This window comes from Pseudorasbora parva, chromosome 23 (genome assembly GCF_024679245.1).
Source record: "Pseudorasbora parva isolate DD20220531a chromosome 23, ASM2467924v1, whole genome shotgun sequence".
NCBI classification, from domain to species: domain Eukaryota; kingdom Metazoa; phylum Chordata; class Actinopteri; order Cypriniformes; family Gobionidae; genus Pseudorasbora; species Pseudorasbora parva.
In genome coordinates, this window is record NC_090194.1 from 20010738 (window position 1) to 20026591 (window position 15854).

Genomic DNA, 15854 nt, shown 5'->3' on the forward strand with positions numbered 1-15854 from the left:
CTCCCAGTGCTAGAGGCTCTGTTGGTACATATTCCCAATTCGGCAGTGTCCTGATGACGTCGTCGAGGCATGACAGCTGAAGACCAGATGATGGGGATCGTTGCAGCACCATGCAGGAGGCAAACAGAGTTTTCCGGGCACTTCTGTAGACACACACCAGGGTCGGCGGAGAAATCCCAGCCGTTCCACAGCCACAATGCAAGACAGAACAGCGACGCAGCCGAGAAGCGGAACATCTCAACATCACGCGGGACGCTGATGACGCTAGCCCGGCGCTAAATTAAGCCACCATGCAGTTCAAGCCCGAGGGAGACCTCACTGGTTAGCCGACCCCACGAAGAGAGAGCAGCCGCAACGAGCAGTATCAAATGTCCTTCAAACCAGAACCAACCGCAACATAAACATCAGAGAAGCGGTGGCAAACGGCGAACAACATCCTCTCAGTGGCCGCCAGCAATCAGCAACAGTCCCAATTGTAGCTCTAACTGTTAGACTAGTCACAAACATAAGAAAATAAAATCTAAATCTAAAAGTACAGTTAACATGATTTGTGGGTGGAGAAGCGTCAACGCTGACAACGCCAGCGTCCTCTCTCCCACATGTTGCCTAGCAACCTAGAGTTTGATTGATATGGACAAAAAAAGCCTTTGATGTCAAGCAAAAAAGACTGGAAGCATGGCCTCTATTTTAAAAGTAGATATTTATTTTGATATGATAAGTTTGTGTAATCAGTCCTACTCGACCAACTAAGAGTTGGATTCGAACCAGGGTCTTCAGAATGGGAAGCGGGCATGCTAACAAGGACCCCAGCTGCTAATGTGCCTTTAGAGATCAGGGGAGTGAAGTTTACATGCACAGCTCTTACTGGCATACGTCCAACACTCCTCCTCCTCCCCCCCCCCCCCCCCCCCCCCCTTAGAGTTGGGTACACTAACAAGGACACTAAAGACCGCAGCCACTTGCGTCAGTCGCTAATATTCCTTTTGAGGACAGGGGAGTGAGCTTTATATGCATAGCTCTTACTGGCCTGTGTCTAAAACCTAAATATTAGCATTTTGCATTTTTCCCTGCTGTCCATTAGCGAGCATACACACTATATTGCCAAACGTTTTTTTGGATGCCTGCCTTTACATGCACATAGACTTTAATGACATCCCATTCTTAATCTGTAGGGTTTGATGTGGAGTTAGCCCATCCTTTGCAGCTATAACAGCTTCACTCTTCTTGGAAGGCTTTTCACAAGGAGTGTGTTTATGGGAATTTTTGACCATTCATCTAGTAGCACATTTGTGATGCAATGGGGTTGGACGAGAAGCCTGATTTGCAGTCTCCGCTCTAAAGCTTGGAACATACTCTGCAAGAACAAAGAAATTTGTTTGTTTTCTCGAGGTGGAAAGAATAAGAACAAAGTTCGTTCTGGCCAGTACATTCCATACTTCACGAGAAAAGCAGGTGCCGAACATCTGCGTTTCTCCACATTAACCACACCCACTGTAAATATATGACCAATCACACAATAGTTCTCGGACACCCTCAAGAAAAAAGTTCTGTTCAGGCGATGTGACGAGAACAAGCTGCGAGAACTCCCGAACCAAGGCTGCAAGAACAAAATGACGTTAAAAAAAAACCACGCAGCCCTGGGAACGAGACCGTTTTTCTCTGTTCTTGCGGATTGTGTGCTAGCCTTAATTCATCCCAAAGGTCTTCTAAAGGTCCACTGGACACCCCTGACGTTTGACTGGCCACCCCAAATTTTAGATCGCTATTTCCATTTCACATCCTATTGAAAGAAGCGTGTATGTTGACGTTAAGCGGCGTGGCACATTGTCACGCGCGCGCATCCATTGTGTAGTATACTTTAAAAGACGTGCGGGCAGCGCTGCACACATGGCTCGTCCAAGCGCGGAAAGGGAAGTAGCTATATCCACCCGGGGATTTAACATTGAATATTAAGAGAATATTAAACTTAGTTGCCAAACAGATGATTAATAGCCTAATAAAAGTTGTTAAAATACCACTATTTTGAAGTGAGGAAATTTCATGAATGGACTTATTGCACAGGTTACAACCTATCACGGGACCACACTTGAATTCACTGAGCTCCTGAGAGCGACCCATTCTGTCACAAATGTTTGTAGAAGAAGTCTGCATGCCTAGGTGCTTGGTTTTATACACCTGTGGCCATGGAAGTGATTGGAACACCTGAACTCAATCATTTGGAGGTGGGCCCCAATACTTTTGGCACTATATGAACAGATAAACTATTATGCCACAGATTTACAAATACTACCCAAGTTCATTTCTCAACATGTATATACAGTACTTACCAGTAAAAGTGTGTTGTTCGTGAATTCATGTGCAGCTGTCATCCGAGCTACCAAAGAGAGAGTCTGCTTCATGACATTACCCTAGAGGCCAGCCTGTCAGCACCGCACGCCCTCATCTTTTCTGTTGATGACATTAAAAGAAGAAAAGGGCCAACAAAAACTAAAACGCATATATACATAAAAATCACTGCAGTTTACACCTGAAATTAACACTAGAGGCAGTAATAAACCAACGTTTTTTTTTTTTTTTTTTAACACAAATTATGATTAAAGAGGCAGATTATTCATTAATGAAGACGTAGTGTTGTGCCAGGAAGCGCACGGTAATATGTTATGACCTTTTGCACTTTTACCATAGTGCATCATTTGTAAACGAAAACATTTTGATATTTGTATCACACAACCAGCTCCTTATGCATGGCTTTTCTGATATACTAAACTTGCTCGGTAGCCTGACAAGCCAGACCCACATCAAGATGTTTGGTCTGGGAACTCACCATTGACAGGGCTCAATTCGAGGGGCGGGATAAACGGTTGTCTTTCAAACTCCCTCTGCACGCAACTGGATAGCGCTACAAGCTGAAGCGGAGCTAGTTGATAGATTAAACTTTTGCCGGTTGGCAAAACTCCAAAGAACTCTTCACTTCTTAAGAATGATTTGAGTGCCGTTCTTTGTTTTTTTTCTCAAAGAAAAGCTTAACTCCAAGTCTTCCAGAGTCGCGGCCAAAGCTGAGTCGAAAGACAGCCATTCGTCAGCTTCTTTGTTTACAAGTAGCACGCGGAACCGTGACAATTCTGCTGTCATTATGTTAAGCCCGCCCACCGACTCTATACACGATATGATTGGCCTGACCAGAGTTTGGTTTTTCCAGCTCAGAAGTCTATTGAGAGTTGCTAGACTACACTCGTGGCAAATTAGATTTGCTTCCGTTAGTGTGCGTCAGGATTTCTAGGCTACTTGCTCGGTAGCTCATCTGGTACAGCATTGCACTGGAGATGCGTCATATTGAGCCACATGAAGCACAAGTCATGATAAAAGCTAAAGTGTCATGGTTGCTAGCAAATGTTTTTATCTCACGTTTGCTTTTAACACGATCAGTCACGTTTAGTGTAAGTGGTATATTATCTTCAAACACAATAGAGAATTAACATTTTATTCCACCCACTAGACATATCATTTTTCCGAACTGCTGCCATATGTACAACAGCCAACGTAATACAACATTGTCAGATTCAAGTTAATCTGTTTCTAAGAAAACTGAACGTGCTGTTAGTGTCACTCACTAGACATTTCTCACTAATTCTCCAGAACATTTACTTTCACCGTTCCCAGCTGTTGGAATGATCTTCTCACCTCCACCCAGATGCCAGAATTCCTGACAATTACTCAACTCTTCCATGAGCACCTAATCTTGACATATATAAAACATAAAAAATAAAAAAAAATTCTCTATTCCCTCCCTATTCTAGCTTAGTCTACTCTCCAAAACGTAGTATTTAAGGCACTTTTTCATGACGGATCGCTTCCTGTACTCCTCAGTTGTAAGTCACTTTGGATAAAAGCGCCTGCTAAATGCATAAATGTAAATGTACATTTCAATTTGAAAGTGTTGCAAAACATCCAAGAAGCAACAATAACAATAATATCATTTTGGAGAAATGCAATTCCTTATAATTGAAGATGCTTTACTGGAAAGCAAAATAGCTTGTTTTCATCTGACCTTCTTTAGAAGAGCTGTCATTGTTGAAATTAAGCTATTGAGCCTCTAATGCCAAAGGAAATGTACTTAAAAATTGGTTGTTTTTCTTGTGAGGAGTTCAGATATAGTTTTTTTTTTTATTAATCTGTTTTTGTGAAATGCCAAGGTCACATACAAAAGTTGGTCTCTGTTCTCCTGTGTTGTCATGAGGAGCTCTTGCACATTTATTGGATGGTTTGTTCCTACGGCTACAAGGAGAAAAGAAAGCGTGTTGTGTGGGCACTCGACGTCGAATCAGTACTCTCACGACTAACACAGTAGTTGTGGTTCATAAACAATTCTGCAAATAAAAACAGATGATGCAAAACTAGTGTCTGATGTTGTTGTTGATGATTTTTTTTTTTCCAGGTGGATTTAAAGACAGGATTAGCTATTGAAGAGGCATGTTATTCTCAGGTATGTTTAGATAATGAAAATTCCTATTAATCTGAGAATCAAAATAGTGTTTTGTTATATGAACACCCTTTGGGTTCCAAAGTAAAAACCCACTTTGTTTTCAGTACGTAAGATAAATGTGTTTTGACAATGATAAATAAAGGCAAAACAGTAGTAGTAGTATAAGTAGTAGCTATATAAAGAGAATGGCTGTAATTTCATATAATCAGTCTGTGTATCAGCCATTTCAAGTGTTAACATAATGCAGAGAGCGAACGCTGGCCTAGATCACTCAGAAAGCCACTATATTTAGCTCTTAAGACGGCACAGCTTCAGTGTTCCACTGATACGACTCTGTTGTCTCCTAGGTGATCCCAACCAAGGACAGACTGGAAGGTTTGCTGGCGTTCAAAGAAAAGCGTCCTCCTTGCTATAAGGGCGAGTGACACCGGCCTAGCGAACCCAATATCAAGCAGCTGCCTTCTAAACTGCCTTCCACTATTGTCGAATATCTCGTAAAGAATGTTGCATACCTGAAATATTTGGAGCACTGCCTATGGTCAAACAAACCTCTAGGGATTTCAGCTGAAAATCTTCTGTGGATCATCATCTTTTTGCATGGTATGTCCTTTGTGATAATGAACTTCTTTCCTTTCTGTTGTATGTTTGTTACATAATGTAAAGAGACTTTGTTCAAACACAAAATGGAAAATAATCTGTTATAACGAAATTTATTATAAATGAGCATAAGACAGTTCAAGGGGTGTGCAGTACAAAAGCAGGTTGGGTCGGTTGATTCCAGGAATCAGCACTGTTATTAAGCATTATTCTTGTTATGCTTTCATTTTAAACGTGTGCTTATAATTAGTCCAGTCAACAGCCACTCAGTTTTTGCCCTGAGGATACTGACTCTCTCTCTCAGTATCTGTTTCAAGGTTTATTTTGTAATGAAATGCCCACTGTAAGCTAAGCTATTAGGAAAAAGTGCTGAAATTTGTAATTTATGCATTAAAATTTATACATACTCGGCGTAAATCAACAACACAACTATAATGGGGACATGAACTGTGTTTTTTGTTTTATGATGTTTCACGGGGTGCACTTGTTAGAATGCTTTTTACATTAAAACTTGTCATAATTTATAAATAAAAGGCATTTTTCCTACCCTGATTTTGGCCTCGGCTCTGAACGCTCTGTTTTAAGGGGCGTGTCTGCTGTGCGGGTCCAGTGTAAACACCCATTGCTGTGATTGGCTAACTATTTGCATTTGAAATAGTAGCCTATTGCTCCCTCTTTCGGGACTTGGGACTAAGCAGGCAGTTATATAGTCAAGTAGGCGTTGCTCTTCTTCTGCAGAGGCGGCGTTTCACCACATTCTGACGTCAAGTGTTGGCATATTCTGAGATCTCTCATTTTCTGGGCCTGGTGTCTTTAAAAGCTTTTCTTTGACTAACAAGGAAGTTTTCAGCTCTGAAACTTACAGAATAATCTTATATTACCATGACCTTTTATATGTCAAAAGCTCAAGGGAAAGTTGCTTTCTCAATGCATGACCCCTCCCTTTAAGATAAAAAACAACAACAACAAGATCATCCCAACAAGTACTTGTATAAACATTATCTTACTTCCTCCAGTGAGCATTGCCCTAATGCCTTTAGTGTTTACTCATGTTATCTTAGAGCTACATCCGGCTCTTCATGGGCTAGATATCTGGCTGTAAACAATATGTGTCATCACTGGCCTAAAAACAGCTTTATTCATGGTAATATTGCAAGCAAGGAAATGTATAACAAGAAAATGATATACAGTATCTATGCACTACTGTTCAAAATGGGTCAGTATGTTCTAAAAAAAATTAAACTTTTATTCAGCTAGGATGCGTTAAATTGTTCACAAGTGACCATAAAGACTTTTATAATGTTGCAAAAGATTTCTGTTTTAAATAAATGAACATTTGAACTTTCTATTCATTAAAGAATTCTGAAGAATGTATCAGTTTCCACAGAAATATGAAGCAACCCAACTGTTTCCAGCATTGATAATGTTTCATCATATTACGCTGTAAAAAGAATATTGCTGTGACTTTTTATCATAACTTAAAAGTCCTGGTTTTATCAAATAAATGGTGTGCTTCCCCTAAAAAAAAATTACTACGGTTATCATGCTCCAAAAAAAACAACCACTGGTAGAATTAAGACGTAATGTCACTTTGGATGGACTTAATTAAACCCTATAAATATTATTTATTACCTAAATTCCACAATTGTTCTGTAACTTTGACAGTGAAAGTGAGTCATGCTTCCCAGCTTTTTCATTCCCAGAAGTGCTGCAATCATTTTACAGGAAGTGCTAAAGCAGTTAAAACCCTTCAAAGTTCATGTGTTATAGAAACAAGTTTTACTTCGCTTCGGGGCTTCGTTTACTGCTCAAAAAATGTTAATTGCCTTTATTGTAGAATAGTACAGTTGTTGATGAAGGGGAGTGCTGGTTTTACAGTCTTTGTTATTTGAGCTTCAGTGGCAAAAGAGGAAAAAACCCAGACTGTTGCAAGAGCTGCTGTGTCAGCCAACAGGAACGCCACCCCAGGGGCTCATGGGGGATTGTTTCATCCAGCACCACTGCTGCATTCTGAGAATTATTAACCCTGTGATGTAATGCTTATCTAATATACACACAGAAGGAAAGCACGTCTGCTGGTACACATATGAGCCTGGGATGTGTATTCTCATTTAATTAGAAGCATAGCTGCTGCAGGCTTAAATGTCAAAAAGGGGATTTTTGACATTTAAGATATATTTGATATATATATATATATATATAATTCTGTTGCTGCATGGTTTTGCAAAGTGCTTAATAGTCAATTCGCATCCACATTGTTTTGTCCAGTCAGGCTGTAAAGGACAATGCTCTTCATTATATCTTCTTAGCTGTTTCTTTGTTTAAAAAAAAGAAAGAAAACAGATCATGTTTGTGTAGTTTTCAACCAAATATGAATTTATGAATGAGACGGGAAATTACCGCTCTGCTTCACAATGTCCAGTGAAATTTTTAGCTTGTTCAGCCACATTAATATAGATTAATTATGTAATATTTTTTTAAACGTGTAATATGAGGATTGTTGATTGAATCGAGCGCTTTTATAAACAGACTGTGTGGTCACAGTTATGAATATGTAACCACTCACATAATCAGTGAGAAGAATAATTACCACAAAAAAGAAACAGTAAATGGTGGTTGTCGAGCAAGCGGTGCCAGAAATTCAGTCTGTCTGTCAGTCATGTTCGAAGCAAGACGAAGATGTATATATGAACAGGAATATTTCGACTTTTGAGCGATTCGTTACTGATTTGTAAACATTGTTGTATTAAAAATATGATATTTCTGATATTTTACTTACCCCCATCTCATCCAAGATGTTCATGTCTTTCTTTCTTCAGTCAAAAAGAAATTACGTCTTTTTGAGGAAAACATTTAAGGGTTTTTCTTCACATAAGAGACTTCAATGGCAACCAAAATGTTGAAGGTCCGAATCAGTGCAGTTTCAAAGGCCTCTGAAGGGCTTCAAGACTCTGCATGATCCCAGACGAGGAATAGGGTCTAATCTAGCAAAACACGTTGTTCATTTTCAAGAGAAATTATAAAAATGAACATACTTTTTAACCTAAATTGCTCATCTTGCGCTTCTCTGCGGCTCGGCAGTGATTGCAGAAGTACCGCCCCAAGCAAACAAGTGAGCACTAATACAAACACCCTTTACCAAAAAACACTCCACTTCAAAATCGTCTGACATGTTGTTGTAATGTTTTTTTTTTGTTGTTGCTACAGGGAGTTTGTATTAATCTTCGCATGTGGGCTTTGTAAACACGGGGTCGGTACTTCCGCCTACGTTTAGCATGACCTTTCCGATATGATTGTGAAATCAATTTTTTTGGAAAATGACCCATTGTTTAACTAAATTTTCCTATTCTGTAATCATGATGGGCCTGAAGCCCTTTGTAAGCTGTATTGATTTGGACCTTCAACATTTTGGTTGCTATTGAAAACCGTTATGTAATGAAAAATCTTGGAATGTTTTTTTTTTGAAAAAAGAAGAAAGAAAAAAAAACTTAATTCCTAATTTTTTTTCTTTCTTCTTTTCGACTGAAGAAAGAAAGACATTAACATCTTAGATGAGATGAACATCTTAGATGGGTGAGTAAAATATCAGAGAATTTTCATTTTAAAGTGAACAAATCCTTTAAACATAATTCAAATGGATTTTGTTTTGTTGAGCACATTGATCATTTTAGAAAGGAGCTCTTGATACATTTTTAGCTGATTTATATATATATCTGTGTGCCAAGAAAACATCCCCCACACCATTACACCACCACCACCGTACAGTGGTAACAAGGCATGATGGATCCATGTTCTCATTCTGTTTACGCCAAATTCTGGCTCTACCATCTGAATGTCTCAACACAAATCAAGACTCATCAGACCAGGCAACATTTTTCCAGTCTTCAACTGTCCAATTTTGGTGAGCTTGTGCAAATTGTAGCCTCTTTTTTCTATTTGTAGTGGAGATGAGTGATACCCGGTGGGTATAGACTTGTATAGACTTCATGTCAGTTCATGTTAGCTCAGGTCAATTAGATATTACTAAGAAATACAAATTTTGATCATTTATTATTAAATGCTGAAATTAAAGGTCCCGTTCTTCGCGTGTTTTCGAAGCTTTGATTATGTTTACAGTGTGCAATATAACATGAGTTCATGTTTCGCGTGCAAAAAAACTGTATTTTTCACACAATTAACTTATCTGTACAGCGCTGTTTCCTCTGTCCTAAAAACGGCCTGATGATTTCCTGATGAAGTCCCTCCTTCATTAACACGTAACGAGTTCTGATTTGAGTCACTTTGACAGTGAATAACTTTACATCTGATGCGTTTAAAGACTCCATTTGTCCATTTTTTATTTCTAAAGAAACACGACAATACATAAAAGGCTCCATTACCTTGTATCTTACACTATCGCTCCGTTGAAGCTGTTTTTGTAAAAATAGGCTTACAATTGCGTCATAACCAACGCGACTGTCGCACAGTTGAGAAATTACCATATAGACAGGAGGAGACTGTCTTTTACTGTCTATGAGACAGTCGGGGGGGACGTGGAGACATAAAGTGATAAAGTCAAGGGAGAAGAATGGGGAAAAGCCCATAGTGAGCCAAAAGCAATGGGAGAAAATATTTAAACAGTGTGATTCTTTTCTCAACTTTTGCCTCACTGGCACGACATGCTCAAAACCCGTCTTCGGCGCAATAATTCCGATCTTTCATGTATTCAGACTCTTGTGTAATCAACGCCCCATCCTAAATAAATCTGTCTCTTCCGTGATACCCTGAAATTTTGAATATTCCAATTTAATATGATTTCTGACCTGTGGGGTTGCCAGAATAATAATCTTACACCTTGTGTTAATAGGCCAGAGGAGAACTGGCACCCCGACTGAGTCTGGTTTCTCCCAAGGTTTATTTTTCTCCATCATGCCCTGATGGAGTTTTGGTTCCTTGCCACTGTCGCCTTTGGCTTGGCTTGCTCAGTTGGGGACACTAAAAATATGATAAAGTTATTCAACTTATTATACAAATAAAATGTATGAATTAGGTCTTATTTAATTCTATAAACTATAATACTGATCTGCCAACATTGTCGCTATATGATAAAGTAAAATAAGCTGATGACATCACTGTTTACTCCAGAACGACTGTACAGCCAAATCTAATTTTGTCGCAATATTATCCTGTTTGACACTGTGAAGCTGCTTTGACACAATCGTGATTGTAAAAGCGCTATATAAATAAAGTCGATTGATTGATTGATTGATTGATTGATTGATTGATTGATTGATTGATTGATTGATTCAGATTTTACTTTCCACAACTACTAGAAGACCTACAACTGTCAGACAGGTTGCTCACATCACATCTACGTCGTCAAGCTCGGTCTGAGTCTGCGCAGTTCGCTCAGCCATCAGGAAGTGAGTGCTTCTAATTGGCCTCATTTTCCGCTGTTGAAGTCTATGGGATCGCTGTGTCCATTTCTTTTACTGTCTATGGTCCAAACCGGCTGTTCGCTGTAGGCTTTGAAAGGGAACTTCTGATAAATAAAATATCTCGCTTGGCATTGAACTTATAATTTTACAGGTATTATTTATGCTCTAACAGCAACATTACACACTAACTAAAGTTTGAAAGATGGAATCGCGAAGAACGGGACCTCTAACTTAAATTTTTTAGTATTACTTTTTATTGTTAGTTCATGTTAATGTTGTTAAACTGGTTACCATTTTCCTTTTATACTTGAGCAAACAAGAATAACTTGATGTGTTAAAAAACCTTAACATCATCCTGAAAGAATACTTAAGTTAATTATTTGTTAATTATTTCCACTCCTATTTTATTGGTAGAGCAAAGATGTTGAGGAGTAAATTACACGCATACTTTGGTATTCAAAAGCTTTTGGGATTTTTGTCCCAAAGTCTTCTTTTCTAGCATGTTTATTCTTTGATGTCAGCATTGCAGCATGTGGTGGTGGCTGAGGAATTTGAACCACATCCACATCTTAGGCGGCTTCAGACTGCATTCCTGTGTGCTCAATGGAGCCTTTATTCCAATGGGTTAAGACATAGCATGTCTTCACATGCGCTCCAGCGATCAGTTCCTCATTATATTCACCCCCCATGAAATGGTCTGTAGCTTCACACCTGTGTCAGCCACAAGAATGTGCAGTGGGCTCGCTGCTGATGATAGATCTCAGATCATACAACTGCAAAGGCTGGGCACCCGACAGTCAAATGCTTTTAAACCTCCAGTTTAGTTCCTGCTGGTACACAGGCTACAAATGTGTGATTCAAATTTAAATATAAGAAAAAACTGTTAAAATTGGGAAAAAATGTCTCTAATGTCTACATTTTTTTTCTTTTCTTTTTTTTTTTTGTTACATTATTTATAGACATTCAACATTACAGCTTTTAACAAACAACATTTAGCTTTAAATAAGATAACTTTTTAAGTGAACTTAAAACAATATTCACATAAACCATAATATAGGCTACAGCATAGTGACTGATTACATCTACATTTTTCAGTTGGCCAAATTGAAATTCTGTGAATTGATGCAATTTAAAGGTGCCATAGAATGAAAAATGTAATTAACCTTGCCATAGTGAAATAATAAGAGTTCAGTACATGGACATACTGTGAGTCTCAAACACCATTGCCTCCTACTTCTTATGTAAATGTTGTGCATGAAAAACACCACGGAAAAAGAAGTGCTTCTCAACATAAACCCAACCGTGACGCAAGCGTTGGGGATCATTTATATGCACGCCCCCAACATTTGCATCTGTCCAAACATGTTCATTGTCAGGCGGAACTGACAGAGCCAAATCATCGGGACTGCAGGTAAACAAAGACACTTGAGGATAGCAAAAACGGCTCTCATGACACGTCATGTTCAGGCTGTGCAGGGGACGTGAGGACTTTTCATATGTCAACAGTCATAGTTGAGGTTTATTATAATCGGATACCACAACAATTTAATTCAAGATCCTTCGTTTGTTTGGCCCATTTCAAGGAAGCTTCGCTCAGCGTCTTAAACTGAAGAAAGGGGTAAGTAGTGATTTATCCACTTATTGACTGTTTTATACAATTTCTGATTAAATTGAAAGTTTCTTAGAGAGACAGCATTGTCTAGATAACGCAAGAGGCTAGTACAGTAACAATAGGAAACACCAAGTACCATACAAAACTAAATAGTGTGTCTAATGACAAAGGGTAATATTATTTATACGTTGCTTACAAATCGTTCACTCAATCCTTCTAGCAAACATCACCTTTTCGACCATATCATTTAAAACTACGCTATTCATTTTGTAAAATTTATAAATTATATATATTTTTTAGAACTGAAGTAGGCTTATGATGTATGATGCATGCCTGTATTTCAGAGTACATCACAGTCACTGCGTAGCCTACATTGTGACTAACGTTATATAAACATGCAATATCGTTGACGAAAAAAAGACAAGTTTAAAATTTAGACTGAACGACACTTTAAGCAGAACATCTTAAATGGAGATTGCTGAAATGCAGTTTACTTGTTTATTGGTGTTTTCAGATCATCCACGCGAGAGAGAGACCTTGCATGCATATGGTTGCCAGATTGGACATGTTTAGGTATAACACCGGATAGTATATGTGCAATATGCATTCAGTGACCCCACAAGAGATGAAACCCTAGAAGAAAATCATGGCCTTACTAACATCGACCCACCGTCCATATACCTCAGTACAGAGTGTCCATCATGGAGAGAGATTCAGGAGGTAGTCAAGCATGCAAGATCATCTTCGGCTCCAGGTCCCAGTGGTATACCGTACAAAGTATACAAAAAATGCCCTAATCTCCTCCGAAGGCTGTGGAAGCTTATGCGGGTAATTTGGTCCAAGGGAACCATTCCAACAAGCTGGAGAAGGGCGGAAGGGTGCTTTGTGCCCAAAGAGCAGGGATCTACACAGATCAGTCAGTTCCGAACTATCTCCCTGCTTAGTGTGGAGGGAAAGATTTTCTTTGCTGTGCTTGCGAAGAGAATGAGCGCTTACATGACCCAGAATGGATATATTAACACCTCTATCCAGAAGGGCGGTGTTGAAGGGTTCTCCGGGTGCTTGGAGCATACAGGGGTCCTCAGCCAACTCATTCAAGAAGCAAAGGAGAAGAAAGGCAGCCTAACAGTTGTCTGGCTTGACTTTGCAAATGCATATGGTTCTATTCCCCATAACTTAATCCAAGTAGCTTTGGACTACTACCACATCCCACACAACATCCAGGGACTGATCACCAGTTACATGAGAGACATCAAGCTACGATTCCAATCTGCCAAGTTTACAACAAAGTGGCAGCCAGTGGAGAAGGGGATAGTGACAGGATGCACAATCTCTCCCATCTTGTTTATCATGGGAATGAATCTGATCATCTCTGCAGCGAGTACAAAGTCAAGGGGGCCAAAGACTGCAGCTGGATGTCAGCAGCCAGTAATCAGGGCATTTATGGATGATCTTACCGTGATAACACCAACCCATGTGCAGGCAAGATGGGTCCTGGCAGAACTGGATCGCATGGCCAATTGGGCAAAGATGGTCTTTAAGCCCAAGAAATCAAGGAGCATGGTGATCCAAAAGGGCAAAATCACTGGAAGGTTCAAGCTACTTGTTCAAGGGGAAGAGATCCCGAACATACAAGGGAACCCAATTAGATGTCTTGGAAAGTGGTTTGATGATTCCCTTTCAGATAAAAACAGCATCTCCAGCACTGGAAAACAAGTTGAAGAATGGCTGAAGAAGATAGATAAGTCTGGCCTGCCTGGGAAATATAAGTGCTGGATCTACCAACATGGCCTGCTCCCGAGACTCATGTGGCTTCTCACTGTATATAAGGTGCCCCTATCAACTGTTGAAGAAATGGAGAGGAAGTTCAACAAGCACCTTAGAAGATGGTTGGGAATACCGCCGAGTTTTACATCCGTGGGGCTCTATATAAGGTCGGGCCAGCTCCAGCTTCCCCTGTCATCAGTGGTGGAAGAGTTTAAAGTCGCTAAATGCAGACTGTCCCTGACATATAGGGACTCTCAAGACAAATTCACCAGGGAAGCAGGAGTTAGTACAAGATCTGGACGGAAGTGGGCTGCCAGCGTGGCAATTAACCAGGCAGAATGTTCTCTTAGGACCAAAGAGATCATAGGAAACCCTTGCACTGGAAGACAGGGTTTAGGAACAGCACAGTTTCAGCAGTGGTCAAAGTCCACCCCTAGGGAGAAGAGAACCATGATCCAGGATGAAGTCCGAAGCCTCGAGGAAGAAGGGAGGAGAGCAAAATCCATCGAGCTTGTGACTCAAGGTGCCTGGACGAGGTGGAACCTCCCCAAGAGAGCAATCACATGGAGTGAGCTGTGGCGGCTGGAGCCCTTCCGTATATCCTTTCTACTAAGAGCAGTGTATGATACCTTACCAACCCCAGTCAATTTGCACAGGTGGGGAATGAGGGAGGACCCACTGTGCGGGTTGTGTGGTGGGAAAGGAACAATGGCACACATTCTGGCAGGGTGTAAGATCGCATTGACGCAGGGGAGATACAGGTGGCGCCATGACAAGGTGTTGGCAGTGCTCGCAGACATCTTGGAGCAAGAAAGGAGGAAGAAACAACCAGCCAAAGTAAGACCACTGCTGAACACCATCGCCTTTGTGAAAGAGGGCCAAAGACCTGTCTCACACAGCCTAGCCAGGCAGAATCTTCTGCAGTCAGCCCAGAGATGGGAAATAGAGGTTGATCTCGGGAAGAAACTCCAGTTCCCCAAGGCGGTACTGTCCACAACTTTAAGGCCAGATATCATCATGTGGTCTCCGGAGGGAAAGAAGATCATCCTGGTGGAGTTGACGGTGCCGTGGGAGGAGGGCTGTGAGGAAGCTGCAGAGAGGAAAAGAGCCAAGTACCAGCAACTTGTCCTAGACAGCCGGGACAAGGGGTGGACAACATGGCTGATGACGGTGGAAGTCGGATGTCGAGGATTCCCAGCTCAATCGGTGTGGAATCTGTTGACGAAGGTTGGACTGAGAGGCCACTTGAGGAAAGCAGCCGTCCGTAGGCTGGGGGAAGCGTCAGAAAGAGCCTCTTGTTGGCTCTGGCACAAGAGAGAGGACAAAAGCTGGAAGCCTGGAGGAGAGGGGCAGTGACCTGGCCAGTCACTGCAGACCCGCCAACTGGAGGGTGTTGTGGTTAGGGGTCGAAACACCTAGTGAAGGTTGGGGACCACCTGACGACCTCTCTTCCAGGCCAAGGCTTCACCCATTAGAAATGGGTGTATGTTAGCATCACAGATGTATTATAAAAGTTTTTTTTTTTTTTTTCACAGAAAAGCTCTGATGATCTGAAAACACCAATAAACAAGTAGGCTGTATTTTATCAATCTCCATTTGAGATTTTCTGCTTAAAGTGTCATTCAGTCGGTCTGTGTTTAGTCAGGACTCATGAGACGCTTCGCTGAACTGCTGTGAGCTGCAGAAATAAGCCAATTAGAGCAGAGCTCAACATTAATATTCATGACCCTTCCAAATAAGGCAAAAACAAAGGCAAAGCATTACATCCTAGGGACAATTTATAGGGTTGTAAATGGACCTGTAAAACTGTATCTGGACAATTTTTGCCCTTATATAAGCCACATACCTTCTATGTAGATATCAGAGAATAATTTAACATATTGTTTCAAATCATTCCAGGGCACCTTTAATTCACAGAAATTTAATTCAGCCAACTGAAAAATTTAGATGATCAGTCACTAGAACATTTTCAATTGGA

The 15854-nt window shown here is 40.5% G+C and overlaps 2 protein-coding genes across 2 annotated transcripts in view; both read left to right on the forward strand.

The window, feature by feature from the left end:
• Positions 1-5632, forward strand: part of auh (AU RNA binding protein/enoyl-CoA hydratase) — a 40994-nt gene extending 35362 nt beyond the window's left edge. The window contains exons 9-10 of the mRNA XM_067433509.1: positions 4436-4483; positions 4831-5632. Of these exons, the coding sequence (XP_067289610.1) occupies positions 4436-4483; positions 4831-4908 (126 nt within the window). The 3' untranslated portion in view covers positions 4909-5632. The remainder of the gene's footprint in view (positions 1-4435; positions 4484-4830) is intronic.
• Positions 5633-8636: 3004 nt separating this feature from the next.
• Positions 8637-15232, forward strand: LOC137063173 (uncharacterized). The gene is made up of 2 exons (XM_067434242.1): positions 8637-8653; positions 12721-15232. Exons 1-2 carry the CDS (start codon positions 8637-8639, stop codon positions 15230-15232), a joined length of 2529 nt encoding a protein of 842 aa, XP_067290343.1.
• Positions 15233-15854: the final 622 nt, after the last annotated feature.